General features: G+C 50.5%; 1 protein-coding gene across 1 annotated transcript in view; it reads left to right on the plus strand.

The window, feature by feature from the left end:
- Positions 1-18,356, plus strand: part of LOC132568842 (unconventional myosin-VIIa-like) — a 48,229-nt gene extending 29,873 nt beyond the window's left edge. Inside the window, exons 10-15 of the mRNA XM_060235025.1 lie at positions 1,854-1,960; positions 3,751-3,936; positions 6,974-7,090; positions 12,482-12,565; positions 13,517-13,636; positions 17,704-18,356. Of these exons, the coding sequence (XP_060091008.1) occupies positions 1,854-1,960; positions 3,751-3,936; positions 6,974-7,090; positions 12,482-12,565; positions 13,517-13,636; positions 17,704-17,793 (704 nt within the window). The 3' untranslated portion in view covers positions 17,794-18,356. The remainder of the gene's footprint in view (positions 1-1,853; positions 1,961-3,750; positions 3,937-6,973; positions 7,091-12,481; positions 12,566-13,516; positions 13,637-17,703) is intronic.
- The last annotated feature ends 4,331 nt before the right edge of the window (positions 18,357-22,687 follow it).

The raw sequence follows: 22,687 nt of genomic DNA on the forward strand, positions 1-22,687 counted from the left end.
GCCCTCCAGCTCTGGTATTCCAGGGAGGTCTCGCATCCAAGCCCTTGCCAGAGTCGACCCTGCTTAGCTTCTAAGATCTGATGAGATTGGGCTTGCCTGGGCTATCCAGGTCAGGGCTACCCCCAGCCATCTGCCCGCTGCCTCAAGTCATTTTATATGTCGCTTATCCTCCAGAAACAGCCATGATAGAGACAGCCGCTTCTGGAGGCTTAGATGGTGGAAATTGCTGTTAGATTGCATTTGACTTACGTTGAGCTTTGTAGAGTTTTAAGGGAGGAGACGTCTAAAGGTGGTTGACCATTGCCCACTTCTCTGAAGGGACCCGGGACTCCCTTAGTGGCCTACCATCCAAAATCCTTGCTTAGCTTCCAAGATCTGACAAAATCACGCTAACCTGGGTCGTCTGGGTCACGGCAAAGATGCTTTAGAGCAGGAGTGACCAAACTGTGGCTCTTTCACAAAGATTGTATGGCTCTCAAAGCACCCAACACCCTGTCGGCTGGCTTGGAGCAGGTACATTACTTCTCCGAGTCAAGCCAGCTGGTGGCTCGGAGAATGCATTTAAAGTTGTTTTCTCTCCACTTCTCCCCATCTATTTCCTTTCTTTTCTGCCTTTCTTCCCTCCGTCCCTCTCTGTTGTGTGGCTTTCAAATGTCTGACGTTCGCGTCTTGCGGCTCTCAAACATCTGACATTTATTCTACACAGCTCTTAACGTTAAGCAAGTTTGGCCACTCCTGCTTTAGCGAAAGGGAAATGTCGGTAATCATAGCTCAATCATGAACAGATTTATGTCAACACACTGAATTCGGACACGGCGCTCCCGTGCAGTGTTCCGTCTACGCCCACAGCAGACACCTTGTGAGGTAGATGAAGATATTGGATTTATATCCCACCCTCCACTCCGAAGAGTCTCAGAGCGGCTCACAATCTCCTTTACCTTCCTCCCCCACAGCAGACACCCTGTGAGGTAGATGAAGATATTGGATTTATATCCCACCCTCCACTCCGAAGAGTCTCAGAGCGGCTCACAATCTCCTTTACCTTCCTCCCCCACAGCAGACACCCTGTGAGGTAGATGAAGATATTGGATTTATATCCCGCCCTCCAGTCTGAAGAGTCTCAGAGCGGCTCACAATCTCCTTTCCCTTCCTCCCCCACAACAGACACCCTGTGAGGTGGGTGGGGCCGGAGAGGGCTCTCACAGCAGCTGCCCTTTCAAGGACAACCTCTGCCAGAGCTATGGCTGACCCAAGGCCATGCTAACAGATGCAAGTGGAGGAGTGGGGAATCAAACCCGGTTCTCCCAGATAAGAGTCCGCATACTTAACCACTGCACCAAACTAGCGAAAGGGAAATGTCAGTAATCGTAGCGCAAATCGTGCACAGATTTATGTCAGCACACTGAATTCGCACCCGGCGCTCCCGCGCAGTGTTCCCTCTACACCGAGTTAGCGTGAGCTAGCACACAGATTTTGAGCCTCCAGCTTCCTGTCTTAGCTCAGGGAGGATGACCCCAGAGCACGCTCATTTGTGCAGTCGCTCACAACTTTAATGTAGTAGCTCACAAAGTAGACTTTTTTTGCTCACAAGACTCTGCAGCTTAGAGGGAACATCGCTCCTGTGTACAGTTGTTACTTACCTCGAGGCCTCGCATTTGCCACTTTCCAACCACCATTGTTATCTATGTGTGGGGGATTTGTGTTCATCCCAAGGATCGCGCTGTCATCACGTCAGTCTCCTGCTTGCAGTATGACATGCTACAGCCTGGCTCCTGAGTGCGAACTAGGCCACGCGAGCAGTCGAACGCGGAGCCGGTTCTGACAGCCACGCCTGTGATTCTTTCTTTGGGCAGGGATAGTGCCTTCTCTCACCTACCAAGTGTTCTTCATGAAAAAGCTCTGGACCAACACTGTGCCTGGGAAGGATTCGATGGCCGACTCCATCTTCCACTACTATCAGGTAATCCCCGGTCGCGCCGCAGGGATGGGTAGAATTCGAGCGGCAAGAGGCCAAAAAAGGGACCCGGGAGCCCGTTAGTGGTCTTTGGTGACTAATTTGTATTGACCTGTTAGACTGTGCGACACATTTTGCAGCAGGGACTCCTTGGCATATTAGGCCACTCCCCCCCCTGATGTGACTAAGAGCTTACAGGGCTGTTGTTACGGGGCCTACTGTAAGCTCCAGAAGGATTTAATTTATTTATTTATTCTATGATTTGTATCCCGCCCTTCCCATAGATGGCTCAGGGTGGCTCACAACAGACGATAAAACAGAATTTAAATTAACATTTACATATATGAGCAGTTAAAAAAGTCAGAACATTTAAAACCTTAAAAACCTTAAGACCTTAACATCAAATCTTATACAATATAATTAACAGGAGTCTAGTAAGCTACATTTGCTTCCCAGTTAGGTGTAGGCTAGCCGGAAGAGGGTTGTCTTACAGGCCCTGCGGAACTGAGTAAGGTCCCGCAGGGCCCTCACCTCCTCAGGCAGCTGGTTCCACCATGTAGGGGCCATTATGGAAAAGGCCCTGTCTCTAGTTGACTTAAGACGGACTTCTTTAGGCCCGAGGATAGTGAGAAGGCTTTGAGTTCCCGACCTCAGTACTCTCTGGGGAACATGTGGGGAGAGACGGTCCTTCAGGCAGGCAGGTCCCAGGCCATATAGGGCTTTAAAGGTAATGACCAGCACCTTGTACCGGACTCGGTATGTTATTGGGAGCCAGTGCAGAGCCCGAAGACCCGGCCGAATGTGCCCCCATCTTGAGAGGCCCAATAACAGCCGGGCCACGGCATTCTGCGATTGGCTACATCGGGGGGGGTGCGGCACCAGCCTGAGGGCACGTGGCACCCTAGGCAGACAGGTGGTCTGCCGCCCCCCCCCCCACGCCTCCCCCCCACGGCAGTGTGCCCCCCTGCGCCTCCTCCTCCCTCCCTTCCTCACCCCAGGTCAATTTCAATGTCCAGAAGGGCAATCAGCACCACTCCAGGTTGGGTAAAGGTGCCCCCCCACGCCAATCAGCTGATCGGCGGGGAAAACCATGCTCACTCAGCACCCGGGCAGGCCAGCGGCAGCACGATCCAACCGTATCTCGAAAGAGCACCACCTCTGCTCCCTCCTCCACACTTCCTGGATGGGAAGGAAGTGAGGAGAAGGGAGCAGCGGCAGCGCCCTTTCACGATCGGCGGGATGCGGTCGGTGGAGACGACGACCGTAGATTTATACCGCCCTCCTCTCTAAATCAGAGTCTCAGAGCAGCTTACAATCTCCTATATCTCCTATATCTTCTCCCCCTGTGAGGTGGGTGGGGCTGAGAGAGCTCTCCCAGAAGCTGCCCTTTCAAGGACAGCCCCTGCCAGAGCGATGGCTGACTCAAGGCCACTTCAGCTGGTGCAAGAGGAGGAGTGGGGACTCAAGCCTGGTTCTGCACCAAACTGGCTCTCAAGAGGAGTGGAGGCGCGGGGGGGGGGGGCAAACTAGGTGTTTGCCTGGGGGGGAGGGGGAGAGGCTGAATTTGGTGCCCCCACCCTGCCAGCTCCCTAGGCAACCGCCTAGTTTGCCTAGTGGGCGAGCCGGCCCTCGGTGTGTGGCCTGATATCCAAAGGAGTTCCTGCTACAAAAAAAGCCCTGGATTTAGTGTGATTGAGCTGTGAAATGTCTTCCCCATCCCGGTTCCTCTCCCCGTTCCCGTTTATTCTGCCTGTGTTGCAAAATGCTCCCTCTTTGTCTTTCTCTTTCTGGAACAGGAATTACCAAAGTATCTCCGCGGTTACCATAAATGCACCCGGGAGGAAGTCCTACAGCTCGGGGCCCTGATCTATCGGGTGAAATTTGAGGATGACAAGTCCTACTTCCCCAGCATTCCCAAACTCCTGAAGGAGCTGGTGCCTGAACCTCTCATTCGGCAGGTGTCTCCAGATGACTGGAAGAGGGTAGGTCTGCTAGAGCATTGGGACCCCCTGCTAGTTTCCTCCCTCTCCGCTTGCTCCTCTTCGTCCCCATCAGGGTACCGAGACGACACTCGGGCAAGATGACGTTACCTCCTGGGGAAACTCTGTGGTAAAACCATAGAGTTCCCAGCCATTCCTAGAGCTACTCGCCATCGCTTCCGGGTTATCCCTGGAAGTGATGTCACCAGTCCTGAGCCATCACCTGGGTTCGTTCTGTTTTCCCTCACCTCCACTTGGAGTGATGGCGGGCAATGAAAGCTTAGGGGGATGGTATCGCTAGCCCTTTGAGTTCAAGGGGATATATCCATATCACCAGGGGTGGGATTCTAGCAGGAGCTCCTTTGCATATTAGGCCACACACCCCTGATGTAGCCAGTCCTCCAAGAGCTTACAGGGCTCTTTGTACAGGGCCTACTGGAAGCTCCAGGAGGATTGGCTACATCAGGGAGGTGTGGCCTAATATGCAAAGGAGCTTCTGCTAGAATTCCACCACTGGGCCACACACCCCCTACTGGAAGCTCCAGGAGGATTGGCTACATCAGGGAGGTGTGGCCTAATATGCAAAGGAGCTTCTGCTAGAATTCCACCACTGGGCCACACACCCCTGATGTAGCCAATCCTCCAAGAGCTTCCAGGGCTCTTAGTACAGGGCCTACTGGAAGCTCCAGGAGGATTGGCTACATCAGGCAGGTGTGGCCTGATATGCAAAGGAGCTCCTGCTAGAATTCCACCCCTGGGCCACACACCCCTGATGTAGCCAATTCTCTGAGAGCTTACAAGGCTCTTGTTACAGGGTCTACTGTAAGCTCCAGGAGGATTGGCTGCATGTGGGAGGTGTGGCCTAATATGCAAAGGAGCTCCTGCTAGAATTCCACCCCTGCATATCATTAATGTTTTAACCAGAGAGTGAATGGGGGTTGAAATGTCTGGAAAAGAAAGGGACCCGATACAGGAGAAGGCCTCTTTTCAGCCTAGGAGGTGGAATAAACAAGGGCTCCGTTCCGACGACTCTGACCTGGATAGCCCAGACAAGCCCAATCTCATCAGATCTCAGAAGCCAAACAGGGTCAGCCCTAGCTAGTATTCGGATGGAAGTGGGGGTCGTTTGGTAGAAAAATAGGGGTTGGACCTCATTAGCATAACTCATTTGCGGGGCCCCCCCCCCCAGCCAAAAGCAACCCAATGCAAGAAAGGAGTGCCCCGGGCGAGTGAGGCCTGCTTGGGTTGGCTAGAGATCCAGCCAGCCCAAGCAGGCCTCACTTGCCTGGGGCTCTCCTGCCCCCCCCCCAGTCAAAAGGCCAGCAAGCTGCCTGCCACCCAAAATCACATCAGAAGCAGAGAAAGGATGGCACGGGCTTCTCCAGGGGTTAATGAGGGCTGCTGGGGGCGTGGCAAAGCCCCTGGTGGCTGGCTGGCTGCCCGCTCTCCTAATCCAGGGAATGTTATTAAGCTGCACCGACTATTCAATGGACAAGGTAGGTGAGGAGGAGGAGAGGGAACCCTCAGAAGGGTTCAGGAGCTGCACTCCTGTGAGCTCCTGCTGAATCTGAGGCCTGGATGGAAGACCAGCAAGCAAGTCCAGGGTTGCTACACAGAGGCATGCGACGAGAAGCCACCTCTGAACGCCTCTTGCCTTGAAAACCCGACAGGGTTACCGTAAGTCAGTTGAAACTGGACAGCGCTTTCCACCCCCAAGTGTGGATTCAGCCAGCGAGAGCCAGTTTGGTGTAGTGGTTAAGCGCGCAGACTCTTATCTGGAAGAACCGGATTTGATTCCCCACTCCTCCACTTGCAGCTGCTGGAATGGCCTTGGGTCAGCCATAGCTCTCTTCTCTGGGAGAACCAGGTTGGATTCTCCCACTTCTCCACTTGCAGCTGCTGGAATGGCCTTGGGTCAGCCAGAGCTCTCTTATCAGGGAGAACCAGGTTGGATTCTCCCACTTCTCCACTTGCAGCTGCTGGAATGGCCTTGGGTCAGCCAGAGCTCTCTTATCTGAGAGAACCAGGTTGGATTCCCCACTCCTCCACTTGCAGCTGCTGGAATGGCCTTGGGTCAGCCAGAGCTCTCTTATCTGGGAGAACCAGGTTGGATTCCCCACTCCTCCACTTGCAGCTGCTGGAATGGCCTTGGGTCAGCCAGAGCTCTCTTATCTGGAAGAACCAGGTTTGATTACCCACTCCTCCACTTGCAGCTGCTGGAATGGGCTTGGGTCAGCCAGAGCTCTCTTATCTGGGAGAATTGGGTTTGATTCCCCCACTCCTCCACTTGCAGCTGCTGGAATGGCCTTGGGTCAGCCGTAGCTCTCTTATCTGGGAGAACCGGGTTTGATTCCCCCACTTGCAGCTGCTGGAATGGGCTTGGGTCAGCCATAGCTCTCTCAGAGCTGTTTTCTCAAGACAGTTTTAGGAGAGTTCTCTCAACTCCTCCTGCATCACAGGGTGTTTGTTGTGAGGAGGGGAAGAGAAAGGAGATTGTAAGCCATTCTGAGACTCCTTTGGGTAGTGAAGGGTAGGGTATAAATCCAATCTCTTTTTCTATGTTTTGGTTCATGACGTGAAGCAACAGCTATAACTAACTGTGTTTAATGTGTCAACTTCAGATCAAGGCTTGAAGGATTGAGAGTGGCTTTAATTGAATGTTCAGCCCTGATCAGGGGTGGAATTCTGGCAGGAGCCCCTTTGCATATTAGGCCACACCCTCTGATGTAGCCAATCCTCCAAGAGCTTACAGTAGGCCCCGGAATAAGAGCCCTGTAAGCTCTTGGAGGATTGGCTACCCCAGGGGGCGTGGCCTAATATGCAAAGGAGCGCCTGCTAGAATTCCACCCATGGCCTCGATAAAGAACCCCAGTTTCCTTGGGAATAGAATACCTCCAATTTGCCCAGGTGCCAGCATTCAAAGATTGTGGCAAACTGGTGTATGTGACTCAAGGCTTCCAAAGTCCAAAAACCCTCGATTGTGCTCTGGGGAACAGGTTTCTTGCAGTGTCTGAACGGGGGCCATTTTTCTCCTTCACAGTCCATCGTTGCCTATTTCAACAAGCACGCAGGCAAAACGAGAGAAGAAGCCAAGCTTGCCTTCCTAAAGATTGTATACAAATGGGCTACCTTCGGATCAGCTTTCTTTGAAGTGAAGGTGAGTGTGCGTGTGTGGGAGCGGGGAGACCTTTGTTTTGTGACTTACCTGTGGGTTCCACGGAATTTGGATGGAACTGTTAGCCGCACTGAGCCTGCCTCGGCGGGGAGGGCGGGATATAAATAAAAGGTATTATTATTATATTATTAACTTTGTAGGAGGAATTCTTGGTGCTTGGTGGGAGGGGGGTGCTTCTTCACCCAAAGGGTGATTATCACATGGAATTCACTGCCGCAGGTAGTGGCGGCAGCTACAAGCACAGATAGCTTCAAGAGGGGATTGGATCAACATCAGGAGCAGAGGTCCACCAGTGGCTATTAGCCACAGGGTACTGATGGAACTCTCTCTGGGGCAAGAGCCAGTTTGGTGTAGTGGTTAAGTGCGCGGACTCTTATCTGGGAGAACCGGGTTTGATTCCCCCCTCCTCCACTTGCAACTGCTGGAATGGCCTTGGGTCTGCCATAGCTCTCTTATCTGGGAGAACCGGGTTTGATTCCTCCCTCCTCCACTTGCAACTGCTGGAATGGCCTTGGGTCTGCCAGAGCTCTCTTATCTGGGAGAACCGGGTTTGATTCCCCCCTCCTCCACTTGCAGCTGCTGGAATGGCCTTGGGTCTGCCAGAGCTCTCTTATCTGGGAGAACCGGGTTTGGTTCCCCCACTCCTCCACTTGCAGCTGCTGGAATGGCCTTGGTTCAGCCCGAGCTCTCTTATCTGGGAGAACCGGGTTTGATTCCCCACTCCTCCACTTGCAGCTGCTGGAATGGCCTTGGGTCAGCCATAGCTCTCTTATCTGGGAGAACCGGGTTTGATTCCCCACTCCTCCATTTGCAGCTGCTGGAATGGCCTTGGGTCAGCCAGAGCTCTCTTATCTGGAAGAACTGGGTTTGATTCCCCCTCCTCCACTTGCAGCTGCTGGAATGGCCTTGGGTCAGCCAGAGCTCTCTTATCTGGGAGAACCAGGTTGGATTCCCCACTCCTCCACTTGCACCAGCTGGAATGGACTTGGGTCAGCCAGAGCTCTCTTACCTGGGAGAACCAGGTTTGATTTCCCACTCCTCCACTTGCAGCTGCTGGAATGGCCTTGGGTCAGCCAGAGCTCTCTTATCTGGGAGAACCGGGTTTGATTTCCCACTCCTCCACTTGCAGCTGCTGGAATGGCCTTGGGTCAGCCAGAGCTCTCTTATCTGGGAGAACCGGATTTGATTCCCCCACTGCTTCACTTACAGCTGGTGGAATGATCTTGGGTCAGCCAGAGCTCTCTTATCTGGGAGAACCGGGTTGGATTCTCCGCTCCTCCACTTGCAGCTGCTGGAATGGTCTTGGGTCAGCCAGAGCTCTCTTATCTGGGAGAACCGGGTTTGATTCCCCACTCCTCCACTGGCAGCTGCTGGAATGGCCTTGGGTCAGCCAGAGCTCTCTTATCTGGGAGAACCGGATTTGATTCCCCCACTGCTTCACTTACAGCTGGTGGAATGGCCTTGGGTCAGCCAGAGCTCTCTTATCTGGGAGAACCGGGTCGGATTCTCTGCTCCTCCACTTGCAGCAGCTGGAATGGTCTTGGGTCAGCCAGAGCTCTCTTATCTGGGAGAACCGGGTTGGATTCCCCACTACTCCACTTGCAGCTGTTGGAATGGCCTTGGGTCAGCCATAGCTCTGGCAGATTTTGTCCTTGAAAAGGCAGCTGCTGTGAGAGCCCTCTCCAGCCCCACCCACCTCACATGGTGTCTGTTGTGGGGGGGAGGATGTAGGAGATTTTAAGCCGCTCTGAGTCTCTGATTCAGGGAGAAGGGCGGGGTATAAATCTTCAATTCTTCTTCATATGGAGCAGAGGTCCATCAGTGGCTCTTAGCCACAGTGTCTTGTTGGAACTCTCTGTCTGGGGCAGTGATGCTCTGGATTCTTGGTGCTTGGGAGGGGCAACAGTGTGAGGACTTCTAGTGTTCTGGACCTCCTGATGGCACTTGGGTTTTTTGGCCACTGTGCGACACAGAGTGTTGGACTGGATGGGCCACTGGCCTGATCCAACATGGCTTCTCTTATGTTCTTATGTCTGGGTCAGTGATGCTCTGTCTTCTTGGTGCTTTGGGGGGCAACAGTGGGAGGCCTTCTAGTGTCCTGGCCCCACTGATGGACCTCCTGATGGCACTTGGGTTTTTTGGCCACTGTGTGACACAGAGTGTTGCACTGGATGGGCCTTTGGCCTGATCCAACATGGCTTCTCTTATGTGACACAGAGTGTTGGACTGGATGGGCCATTGCCCTGATCCAACATGGCTTCTCTTATGTGACACAGAGTGTTGGACTGGGTCAGTCTGGGTCAGTGATGCTCTGTCTCCTTGGTGCTTTGGGGGGCAACAGTGGGAGGCCTTCTAGTGTCCTGGCCCCACTGATGGACTTCCTGATGGCACTTGGGTTTTTTGGCCACTGTGCGACACAGAGTGTTGGACTGGATGGGCCACTGGCCTGATCCAACATGGCTTCTCTTATGTTCTTATGTCTGGGTCAGTGATGCTCTGTCTTCTTGGTGCTTTGGGGGGCAACAGTGGGAGGCCTTCTAGTGTCCTGGCCCCACTGATGGACCTCCTGATGGCACTTGGGTTTTTTGGCCACTGTGTGACACAGAGTGTTGCACTGGATGGGCCTTTGGCCTGATCCAACATGGCTTCTCTTATGTGACACAGAGTGTTGGACTGGATGGGCCATTGCCCTGATCCAACATGGCTTCTCTTATGTGACACAGAGTGTTGGACTGGGTCAGTCTGGGTCAGTGATGCTCTGTCTCCTTGGTGCTTTGGGGGGCAACAGTGGGAGGCCTTCTAGTGTCCTGGCCCCACTGATGGACCTCCTGATGGCACTTGGGTTTTTTGGCCACTGTGTGACACAGAGTGTTGCACTGGATGGGCCTTTGGCCTGATCCAACATGGCTTCTCTTATGTGACACAGAGTGTTGGACTGGATGGGCCATTGCCCTGATCCAACATGGCTTCTCTTATGTGACACAGAGTGTTGGACTGGGTCAGTCTGGGTCAGTGATGCTCTGTCTCCTTGGTGCTTTGGGGGGCAACAGTGGGAGGCCTTCTAGTGTCCTGGCCCCACTGGTGGACTTCCTGATGGCACTTGGGTTTTTTGGCCACTGTGTGACACAGAGTGTTGTACTGGATGGGCCTTTGGCCTGATCCAGCATGCAGGGCCGGATCTAGGGGCGGGGGCAGAGTGGGGTGCTTGCCCCAGGCATCGATGGAGGGGCACCAAATTGGGCATGGAGTCCATTCTGTTCTATAGGCCCATAAGATAGAGTGGGCCCATAAGGGGGCATCATTTTTTTTATTTTGCACCCCCCCACACACACACCTCATAAAAGATATAGATCCTGTCCTGCCAGCAGGGCTTCTCTTATGTTCTCCTAGGAACGTGCCACGAGTCCTAGCAGTGTAGGGGAAATGAACAGGAGCCCATTTTCTACGAGATGATCTCTGGTCCAAAGCAATATGATATAGAAAGGGCTACGTTGGGCCACAGGACTAAACAGCTTTAAATAGTTAGATGGATTCGTGGAGGACAAGTCTACCAATGGCTGCTAGCCGTAGAGACTGAGAGGAACTTCTACGTTCGGAGGTGCTAATCCTCCGAATCCTCGAGTCGTGAGGCAACATGAAGGGAAGGGCTCGGCCTCTGGGGCCTGCTGCTGGCTCTCCAGCGGAACTGGCTGGCTGCTGTGTGGGACCCGGTCTGATCCAGCATGGCTTATCTTATGTTCTTATAGGATCATAGAGCTGGAAGGGACCTCCAGGGTCATCTAGTCCAACCCCCTGCACAAGGCAGGAAACTCACAAACACCTCCCCCTAAATTCACAGAACCTTCATTGCTGTCACTTGGCCCTCTAGCCTCTGTTTAAAAACCTCCCAGGAAGGAGAGCCCACCACCTCCCGGGGAAGCCTGTTCCACTGAAGAACCGCTCAAACGGTCAGGAAGTTCTTCCTAATGTTGAGCCGGAAACTCTTTTGATTTCATTTCAACCCATTGGTTTTGGTCCTACCTTCTAGGACCATAGAAAACAATTTCATCCCATCCATCAAGCATCGATATTTCGCCATAATCAAGCTTTTGTTTTTAATCAAAGACTTGTTTTATTGAAACGCCATGACTTGCTCCAAGGACGGATACCTTGGAAGTAATAATTGATACAATACTGAATAGTATCTTATAAACTACTTCAAAAGGCAGGGTTACAGATAACTTCAAAAGAATAACATAAAGATGCAAATGTAGTTGTAAGTTCAAAGGCTACTCGCTAGTATCTCTTTCATGACTAAAGAATGTTAACATCTCCATTTCTCACACATTCTCTGTTAGCTGATAAGACATGGCTGTGTGAATCTGGGGGAGAGGCACTTTACACTGTTAATACAAGGTTACACTAAACATCCTGGATTCAGAGGGATTTATTATGCCTCCACATGGTAGAAGGGAGAGGAAGGGGGGGAAAGAGAAGAAAGGCATGGAAGAAACTAGCATTTAGAAATAGCATGCTTGACACCATCCTCTATATGACAGCCCTTCAAGTCCTTGAAGATGGTGATCCTATCACTTCTCAACCGCCTCCTCTCCAGGCTAAACATCCCCAGCTCCTTCAGCCTTTCCTCATAGGACTTGGTCTCCAGACCCCTCATCCTCTATATGACATCCCTTCAAGTACTTCAAGATGGTGATCCTATCACCTCTCAGCCGCCTCCTCTGTCCTTAGGTGACAAAATGTTCAGATCTAATATAATTTCCTTTTAAAAAGTCTGACAACCAGTCCAATATCATTTCAGATTAAACAATCCTTCTTCTTGGGACCATCTTAGAATCATAGAATCATAAGAGTTGGAAGGGACCTCCAGGGTCATTTAGTCCAACCCCCTGCACAATGCAGGAAACTCACAAATACCCCCCCCCCCCCGAATTCATAGGATCCTCATTGCTCTCAGATTGCCATCTAGTCTCTGTTTAAAAACCTCCAAGGAAGGAGAGCGCACCACCACCCAAGGAATCCTGTTCCACTGAGGAACCGCTCTAACAGTCAGGAAGTTCTTCCTAATGTTGAGCCAGAAACTCTTTTGATTTAATTTCAACCCATTGGTTCTGGTTCTACCTTCTTGGGCCACAGAAAACAATTCCGCCCCATCCTCTATATGACAGCCCTTCAAATACTTGAAAATGGTGACCATATCAACTCTCAGCCACCTCCTCTCCAGGCTAAACATGCCCAGCTCCTTCAACCTTTCCTCATAGGACAGTCTCCAGACCCCTCACTATCTTCGTTGCCCTCCTCTGGACCCGTTCCAGCTTGCCTATATCCTTCTTAAAATGTGGTGCCCCAAACTGAACATGTTCTCATTTCCAACAGCAAACAACTGATCCAAATTACCCAGAACTCCTCCTGATCGCCATCAATAAACACGGTGTCAGCCTCATCGACCGCAAAAGCAAAGTAAGTCCCAGGCTCTTGAGGTGGGCTCTCTGTGGGAGGCTAAAGGATGACTATTGTGTGGGTCTTAGCAGGATTCTGACCACCCCTAGCTCAGCTTCAGTGGGAAAGGGGAGCCACAGCGGCACTGAAAGTGTCTGGATTGTATAAGTGGAGTGGGGAAAGAGGAAAAGGTAATAAACATGTTGGAATTGGAGAATGATGGCGAGATTAGGGTTATCTGGAGACTTTGGGGGTGGAGCCAGGGGACTTTGGGGGTGGAGCCAGGAGCAAGATTGTGACAAGCATCGTTGAACTCCAAAGGGAGTTCTGGCCATCACACTTAAAGGGACCGCACACCTTTTCAATGCCTTCCTTCCATAGGAAATCATGGATAGGGGCACCTTCTTTGGGGGCTCATAGAATTGGTCCCCCTGGTCCAATCTTTTTGAAACTTGGAGGGTATTTTGGGGAGAGGCACCAGATTCTGTGTTGCAAAAACAGGTATCCCCCCCCCAGAGCCCCAGATACCCACAGATCAGTTCTCCATTATACTGTATGGGAATCAGTCTCCAAAGGGCATAGGGCTCCACAGGGCCCAGCAGGCATCTCCTTCCCCTCCCCCCGCTTTCTGATGACCCTGAAGTGGGGGAAGGGCCTCCAAACCGGGGAATCCCCCGCCCCCATCTGGGGATTGGTATCCCTAGGTGAGATTGGCAGCAAACGTGGAGTCTTTTAATAGCTCTGTTTCTCCTCAAGCATGAGTCAAGAGTTACGTAGCTCATAACGGACGTCTTTGCGGTTTATCCCGGGCTTATCCCATCCCACCAAACCCTGTGAGGCAGATCTGTTGTTTCCATGGGAGTTTCTGGGACTGTTTCTTTGCGTGGGTTTAATGGGACGATGAGTCCAGAGGAAGGCGCAGCGTGTTCCCGAGATGGAAATCTGACCCCCCCCCTTCTCAAACGCCCCCAGGATATCCTGATCACTCACCCTTTCACGAAGATCTCCAACTGGAGCAGCGGCAACACCTACTTCCACATTACCATCGGCAACCTGGTGCGGGGAAGCAAGCTCCTTTGTGAGACGTCTCTGGTAAGGCAGCGGGAATGTTCTCAGATGCTGACTTCTAAAGGAATGGGTTCCAATAAAGGAAAACAGCGGGGAGAGACTGCGGTGGAAGGCCGGAGCTTTCAGAATAGTGTGATTCACAGAGTTTGGGAAGGCCTCGTATGCTTCCAAACCAACAAAAAATTTAGGTCATTCAAGCAGTCTAGAGGTGCTAGGGGTTCTGGCACCCCAAGCTGAACCCTGCACCCCCACCCCACCCCCAAGGGCTCCACTGGTGTGTGCTTTGTGACAGAAGTGACGTCACCAGGGCATAGAGAGCCAGTTTGGTGTAGTGGTTAAGTGTGCGGACTCTTATCTGGGAGAACCGGGTTTGATTCCCCACTCCTCCACTCGCACCTGCTGGAATGGCCTTGGGTCAGCCAGAGCTCTGGCAGAAGTTGTCCTTGAAAGGGCAGCTGCTGGGAGAGCCCTCTCCAGCCCCACCCACCTCACAGGGTGTCTGTTGTGGGGGGAGGAAGGTAAAGGAGATAGTGAGCTGCTCTGAGACTCTTCGGAGTGGAGGGCGGGATATAAATCCAATATCTTCATCTACCTCACAGGGTGTCTGTTGTGGGGGAGGAAGGTAAAGGAGATCGTGAGCTGCTCTGAGACTCTTCGGAGTGGAGGGCGGGATATAAATCCAATATCTTCATCTACCTCACAGGGTGTCTGTTATGGGGGAGGAAGGGAAAGGAGATTGTGAGCCGCTCTGAGACTCTTCGGAGTGGAGGGCGGGATATAAATCCAATATCTTCATCTACCTCACAGGGTGTCTGTTGTGGGGGAGGAAGGGAAAGGAGATTGTGAGCCGCTCTGAGACTCTTCGGAGTGGAGGGCGGGATATAAATCCAATATCTTCATCTACCTCACAGGGTGTCTGTTGTGGGAGAGGAAGGGAAAGGAGATTGTGAGCCGCTCTGAGACTCTTCGGAGTGGAGGGCGGGATATAAATCCAATATCTTCATCTACCTCACAGGGTGTCTGTTGTGGGGGAGGAAGGGAAAGGAGATTGTGAGCCGCTCTGAGACTCTTCGGAGTGGAGGGCGGGATATAAATCCAGTATCTTCATCTACCTCACAGGGTGTCTGTTGTGGGAGAGGAAGGGAAAGGAGATTGTGAGCCGCTCTGAGACTCTTCGGAGTGGAGGGCGGGATATAAATCCAGTATCTTCATCTACCTCACAGGGTGTCTGTTGTGGGGAAGGGGAAGGTAAAGGAGATTGTGAGCCGCTATGAGACTCTTCGGAGTGGAGGGCGGGATATAAATCCAATATCTTCATCTACCTCACAGGGTGTCTGTTGTGGGGGAGGAAGGGAAAGGAGATTGTGAGCCGCTCTGAGACTTTTCGGAGTGGAGGGCGGGATATAAATCCAGTATCTTCATCTACCTCACAGGGTGTCTGTTGTGGGAGAGGAAGGGAAAGGAGATTGTGAGCCGCTCTGAGACTCTTCGGAGTGGAGGGCGGGATATAAATCCAATATCTTCATCTACCTCACAGGGTGTCTGTTGTGGGGGAGGAAGGGAAAGGAGATTGTGAGCCGCTCTGAGACTCTTCGGAGTGGAGGGCGGGATATAAATCCAGTATCTTCATCTACCTCACAGGGTGTCTGTTGTGGGAGAGGAAGGGAAAGGAGATTGTGAGCCGCTCTGAGACTCTTCGGAGTGGAGGGCGGGATATAAATCCAGTATCTTCATCTACCTCACAGGGTGTCTGTTGTGGGGAAGGGGAAGGTAAAGGAGATAGTGAGCCGCTCTGAGACTCTTCGGAGTGGAGGGCGAGATATAAATCCAATAACTTCTTCTTCTTCATGCAAAGCGCGACCGCTTGGCCCACCCCGTGCCTGGCCCTCTCCCACTTCAAAGGGAGCCGGAAAGACCTCTTCCCGGCTCCCTCTGAAGTGGGAGAGGGCTGGGCACAGGTCCGCGAGCAACTATCAGGCCCGCGAGCAACTCACTGTCATCTGCTGCCATCTCTCTCTCTTGCTTCCTTCTGCATCACAGCTTGCTCTGTCAGGCTTGCTCGATCGCACAGGAGCTACAGAGCAAAGCCACTGTTTTCTTCCCTGGCTGACCAGCGCATGAAGCAACTGATGTACAAAAGCTCACAATGCCCAGCCATTCAATGTTTTCCCCTGGGTCTTAGGCTCCAAGCATTGATCGTGAGATTTCTGTAATCAATCTCAATAAATCAAAAGTAGGTTTGCTACTTACAGACATGCACCTGAACAGCGTAGCATTCTCAGGATTGCTACAGCACAGACATTGTCTCCGGGTTTTGATGCAATAATTCAGAGCAAGTGACACCAGTTATCAGAAACTGTTAAGTAAACAAAACATTGCAAGGGTGCTAATCTTTTAAGCATGTTTAATTTTAAGTTTTTAAAAAATCTTTAATTGCTATGTCTGTGTCAGTTATAAAGTTTCTGCGCCAGAATTGTGGAACACTCTCCCAGAGGCCATAAGGGCCCTACGGGATCTTTCCACTTTCCGCAGGGCCTGTAAGACCGAACTGTTTCGACGGGCCTTTGAGATCTAACCTAATTTGGGAGAGAGCTGCCACTCTACACCATTACAGAGTACCATGATCACCATTTACATTTATATTTATGTTAAATTATATCATAGTGATACAGCACTGTTTGATGTTTAAGTGTTTTAAATAATTTTAAATTGTAGTTTTTATTGGTTAAATTGTAAAAATGTATGTCGTTAGCCACCCTGAGTCCGCTTGCGGAGAGGGCGGGATAGAAATTTAAAGTAATAAATAAATAAATAAATACCTCCACTACCTGCCATTACATTTTAGGAAGCCCATGGCCTGGCCCGACAAGGTCTCATTTATTTCAGATCCCGGCCCTCATAACAAATGAGTTTGACAACTCTATTTTAGGATATTTGATGTTGCTTGATAACTTTTTCAACAATTTCTTTTTCTTTCTTTTTTTCTTTTGTGCATCCAGTAGCCCATCAGAGACTAACGAGAATTTCAAGGCATGAGCTTTTGAGAGTCAAAGTTCTCTTCAGTATTTTCCACATTCTCTTTTTCCACACTTGTAAGATCCGATTTCTTAAGGGGAGGGAGGAGGTTCTATACCAGATTGTTTTGCTGCCCCCAGTGGTCAATTCGATATTACACCGGTGTATGTTTGGCATATCTCCCTGCAGATTTAAACTGCAGGGTTTTATGCTGGACATAACCCAGTGTAATATTGAATTGGCCACTAGAGGGAGGAAAATGCATGCAGAACTGGGGGAAAGGGGAGGACCCTGATGAAACAGGAATTTGCAAGTGAGGAAAATGAGAATGCAAAAAAAGCCCTTTGTCAGATACCGAGCTTCAACTCTCAAAAGTTTCTACCCTGAAAATCTCATTTGTCTCTAAGATGCTACAGGATTCAAAGATAGTTCTCATACTGCAGACCAACAGGCCTATGCTCCTGATATTTATTTCTCATAGCTACGGGGCCGCCTCTCCCTGTATGAGCCCTGTAGGTCTTTACGATCAGCAACCAAACAACTTCTGGTGATAACCGGCTCGAGAGACGTCCATCTGGCCTCAACGAGGGCCAGGGCCTTTTCAGACCTGGCCCCTGCCTGGCGGAATGAGCTCCCCTTGGAGATCTTGGCCTTGCAGGACCTACTTCAATTCCGCAGGGCCTGTAAAACAGAGCTCTTTCACCAGGCTTTCAGCTGAGGCAGTGGACATCACTTGTTACCGGCCTCCCCTTTCATTCCATCCCAGTGCTATAAGACCTGCTGGAACTGGACAATAAGCCATGTCTGTGGGGCAGAATTTGCCATTTTAGTACCTATTGTTACTCTGTAATTTTAGATTTTATATTGCTTTTTTTACTGTTGATTGTTTTTATGATGTAACCTGCTTTTTTTTTACTGTTGCTTGTTTTTATGATGTAACCTGCCCTGAGACTGTTCTAAGGGAAGGGCAGGCTAAAAATCAAATAAAAAAAATAATTGTGGATTGGTAGATACCTTGAGGAGAAACTATTCCGCCTAAACAAACTCATCACTCCCCTCCTCCCCTTTTTTGTCAGGGCTACAAGATGGACGACCTCTTGACCTCCTACATCAGCCAGATGCTGACGGCGATGAGCAAACACAGGAGTGCAAAAGGCAGCAAGTGAACTGAGAGAAGCCACTGGCCGGCTACCCTGGCTCTCCTCTGTCAGCTCGGGGCCGTGGGTCACCCCTGCAGCTGGGGAAAGACGTTTTCCACCCACGTGTGGAAGATGAGCCGGAGTCCCTCAGAAAGCCCGTCAGACTCCGATCCTGAAGACTCCGGGCTGACCTCCCCTTCCAGCGAGGATGACTATCTCTGAGGACAGCCTTCCGTCGGTACCCCTAGCTGCCATCTTTTCCTCGCTCATTCTGGATTTTTAAACCTCAACGCTTCTTTGTATCGCTCACACCCCTTCAGACTGAGGCGCCACAAAATTCCCGGTGTTGACATTACACCAAAATGGCAGGAGTTGCAAAGGCTTGTGGGAAATGGACAGCAGGCCTCTTGTTTGAAAGAACAGCAGAGGGGATTGTGAATCCGTCTTTCTGTTAGGGACAGAAATCCCCCTACACAAAAAAATCACCCAGGTTTGAGAGCTGAACTTTCTTGAGAGAAAGAAAAATTAAAGGGGTCTTTTTTGTGTGTTTGTTTGTTTTGTTTGTGAAAAAAATAAAGAAATGTAAAGGTGAGGGAAAGAAGCACGTTTTTCAAAACAGAAAGGAGAGAGAATGAGATAAAGCTCCTACTGAATAAGACATAATGTTATACGGGCAATGCACTATACAATAAGTGAAATGTATTTAAGGAGGTTTGGTTTTACCGTGCTTTCTTTTCATTTTTTATTTATTTAATGTGAGGAAAGCAGCTTTCCTGAATTGATGAAATCGACGAGAAGAGATTGGGGGAGATTTCTGTCAGCTTCTGCCCTCTTCATGACTCATTTCTGAGCAGCCATGTATATTTTGTTTGGGGGTTTTTTGTCTCGGGCTAGGTGGAAAGAGAAAACTGTACCCGCAGGGGAAGTTAGTCATCCCGGCAGATCCAGGTACAACCTGTACAGGTCTACCCGTAAAGCCTTACTAAGCAATAGAATTAGATCGAAGAGACGACAACAGAACTGGAATGAAATCAAAGGGACTAAAATGAAACTTCCCTTGTCTGTGGGGACCCTGCCCCATGAAATACATTTGAGGGGAATGGGAACTTTTCAAGTGAATTTTTTCAACTTTAGATTTCCAGCTATGGATACTACCGGTGGGGAGAGGGAAGGTCTAAAAATGTGGTAATATGCTTACTGACTGGAAAAGACAATAACATTAGAAAAAGTTGAAGGCTATGGGAAAAGAAGAAGACCCAACGTGAGATGGATGGACTCAATTAAATGGAAGCTGTGGCCTTCCATTTGCAAGACCCAAGCAAGGCTGTTAACAACAGGACATGGCTTCTTCAGACACCGTAAATCGGAATCGACTGGGTGACAAGTAATACATCATGCTTTATATTTACGCCTTAAAAGTCATCCACGAAAAATGGAACATTTATTTGTCTTGTCCGATACCCCTTCCGGCCAGTTTTAACGAAATAATTTGAAAACTTCCCCCCTCCCCCCATTCAAAGTGTTAAATTCGAGTACTGGAAAGTTGGCTGAATTTTCGTCCATGTTGCTTCCATTCTACTGAAAACAACTTTTCTCTGTCTTCCTCACCTTTCTGAGTCTGGAGGCAAAACAATATGGTCCAAGGTAGCCCTTCTAAAGCTGAAGGACGTGTTCCACCATCAAAACGACTAGACCAGGGGTGGCCAAACTGGGCTCTTTCACACATATTGTGTGGCTCTCAGAAGCCCCCACTGCCCCATTGGCCAGCTTGGAGAAGGCATTTGTCTCTTTCAATCACTTTGCCAAGCCAGCTGGAGGCTTGGAGAATGCATTTCAGGTTAAAGTTGTTTTCTTTCTACTCCCCCTCCTTCCTCCTCCCCCCGTCTGTTTGCCTCTCTTCCTCCCTTCCTTCCTTGTCGCTCTCAAACATCTGATCTCCTGTCTTGTGGCTCTCAGACATCTGACATTTATTCTATGTGGCCACCCCTGGACTTGAAGTTGCACAAGAGTAGATCGGGTGAGGTTGTACTCTTGAAAAAAAAACTGAATGGGGTATCCAGAGCTGTTGCTAACCACAGCCAGTTTGGTGTAGTGGTTAAGCGCATGGACTCTTCTCTGGGAGAACCAGATTTGATTCCCCACTCCTCCACTTGCAGCTGCTGGAATGACCTTGGGTCAGCCATAGCTCTTGCAGGAGTTGAAAGGGCAGCTTCTGTGAGAGCTCTCTCAGCCCCACCCACCTCACAGGGTGTCTGTTGTGGGGAGAGAAGATATAGGAGATTGCAAGCCACTCTGAGTCTATGATTCAGAGAGAAGAGCGGGGTATAAAGCTGCAGTCTTCTTCTTCTGTTGTGGGGGAAGGAGATACAGGAGACTGTAAGCCACTCTGAGTCTCTGATTCAGGGAGAAGGACGGGGTATAAATCTGCAGTCTTCTTCTGTTGTGGGGGGAGAAGATATAGGAGACTGTAAGCCGCTCTGAGCCTCTGATTCAGAGAGAAGGGTGGGGTATAAATCAGCAGTCTTCTTCTTCTGTTGTGGGGGGAGGAGATATAGGAGATTGTAAGACACTCTGAGTCTCTGATTCAGAGAGAAGGGCGGGGTATAAATCTGCAGTCTTCTTCTGTTGTGGGGGGAGGAGATATAGGAGACTGTAAGCCGCTCTGAGCCTCTGATTCAGGGAGAAGGGCGGGGTACAAATCTGCAGTCTTCTTCTGTTGTGGGGTGAGGAGATATAGGAGATCGTAAGCCACTCTGAGTCTCTGATTCAGAGAGAAGGGCGGGGTATAAATCTGCAGTCTTCTTCTGTTGTGGGGGGAGGAGATATAGGAGATTGTAAGCCTCTCTGAGCCTCTGATTCAGGGAGAAGAGCGGGGTATAAATCTGCAGTCTTCTTCTTCTGTTGTGGTGGGAGGAGATATAGGAGATTGTAAGCCACTCTGAGCCTCTGATTCAGGGAGAAGGGCAGGGTATAAATCTGCAGTCTTCTTCTGTTGTGGGGGGAAGAGATATAGGAGATTGTAAGCCACTCTGAGCCTCTGATTCAGAGAGAAAGGCGGGGTATAAATCTGCAGTCTTCTTCTTTTGTGGGGGGAGGAGATATAGGAGATTGTAAACCGCTTTGAGCCTCTGATTCAGAGACAAGGGCGGGGTATAAATCTGCAGTCTTCTTCAGGTTCCAAATGTGACCCTTTTCTCGCCTCTCCCAAATATCTAATTTCCCAGCTGCCTCTGCAGTTCCCCTCTAGCTACTTTGCAAGTTCCGTATTTGGCCATTAGCGCATTCCTCCATTGCGGTTTTTGGTGTCCCCCGCATCCGTGCCACCTGTACACCCTGTCTCATGCCGTATAGCACACAGGGTCGGCCATCACGTCAATGTGTTCTGCAGCAGAAATTGACCATTGTGGGTGTGTTTCCTGCTTTAGAAATCTTTTTTTAAAAAATAATGGTGTGTGCGTACGTGTTACATTTTGTATGTGTCTGTTTGTAACCTGCCGTGTTCCCGCGTGTGATACAGAAAGGTCGCTATTGTGGAACATTTCAATTAAAGCAAAAGATTTCTTTGGCGGGCGGGGGGAAGACAGCAAGAATGAGAGGAGGCGAACATTACTTTAAGCATCCCCATGGCGCAGAGTGGTAAAGCTGCAGTACTGCAGTCCAAGCTCTCAGCTCACGACCTGAGTTCGATCCCGGCAGAAGCTGGGTTCAGGTCGCTGGCTCAAGGTTGACTCAGCCTTCCATCCTTCCGAGGGCGGTCAAATGAGGACCCAGCTTGCTGGGGGGAAAGTGCAGATGACTGGGGAAGGCAATGGCAAACCACCCCCGTAAAAAGTCTGCCATGAAAACGTTGTGATGTGACGTCACCCCAGAGTCAGAAACGACTGGTGCTTGCACAGGGGACTGCCTTTACCTTAACGTTACTTCATTCTTTGTTATATGCAGGGCTGGAATTCTAGCAGGACCCCTGATGTAGCCAATCCTCCAGGAACTTACAAAAAAAGAGCCTTGTAAGCTCTTGGAGGATTGGCTATATCAAGGAGGTGTGGCCTAATATGCAAAGGAGCTCCTGCTAGAATTCCACCCCTAGTTATATGACAAGAAGAAAATCGATTCCTATGAAATGTGATGTTGGAGGAGGGTTTTGCAGAAATCATGGGCTGCTGTGGAGCCAGTATGTAGTGGTTGGAATATCAGACTAGGATGTTGAAGACTCAAGTTCAAACCCCTGCTCTGCCTTGGAAGTTTACTGGGTGATTTGGAGCTTCAGCCTAACCTACCTCACCGGGTTGATGTGAGGATATAACGGAAGAGGATGTAAGATATTTTGCGGCCCTGTTGAGTAGAGCATAAGAACATCAAAAGAATCCTGCTGGGTCAGATCAGTGGTTCACCTAGTTCAGCATCCGGTCCAGTCAGTTCTTCTGGAGGGTCAGCAACAGGGCAGAGGCTGAGGCCTTCATAAGAACATCAGAAGAACCCTGCTGGATCAGACCAGTGATCCATCTTGTCCAGCATCCTGTCTCACACAGTGGCCAATCAATTCCTCTGGAGGGCCAACAACAGGGCAGAGGCCAAGGCCTTCCTAAGAACATCAGAAGAGCCCTGCTGGATCAGACCAGTGGTCCATCTTGTCCAGCATCCTGTCTCACACAGTGGCCAATCAATTCCTCTGGAGGGCCAACAACAGGGCAGAGGCCAAGGCCTTCCTAAGAACATCAGAAGAGCCCTGCTGGATCAGACCAGTGATCCATCTTGTCCAGCATCCTGTCTCACACAGTGGCCAATCAATTCCTCTGGAGGGCCAACAACAGGGCAGAGGCCAAGGTAGGGTGGCCATAATGTCTGAAGGCCAGGCAGGGACACCTTGGGGAGGGGAAAGGTAGGGGTGCGCGCGCGAAGCGCGTGCGCCGCCGGAAACAGG

Source organism: Heteronotia binoei, chromosome 3 (assembly GCF_032191835.1).
Source record: "Heteronotia binoei isolate CCM8104 ecotype False Entrance Well chromosome 3, APGP_CSIRO_Hbin_v1, whole genome shotgun sequence".
NCBI lineage: Eukaryota > Metazoa > Chordata > Lepidosauria > Squamata > Gekkonidae > Heteronotia > Heteronotia binoei.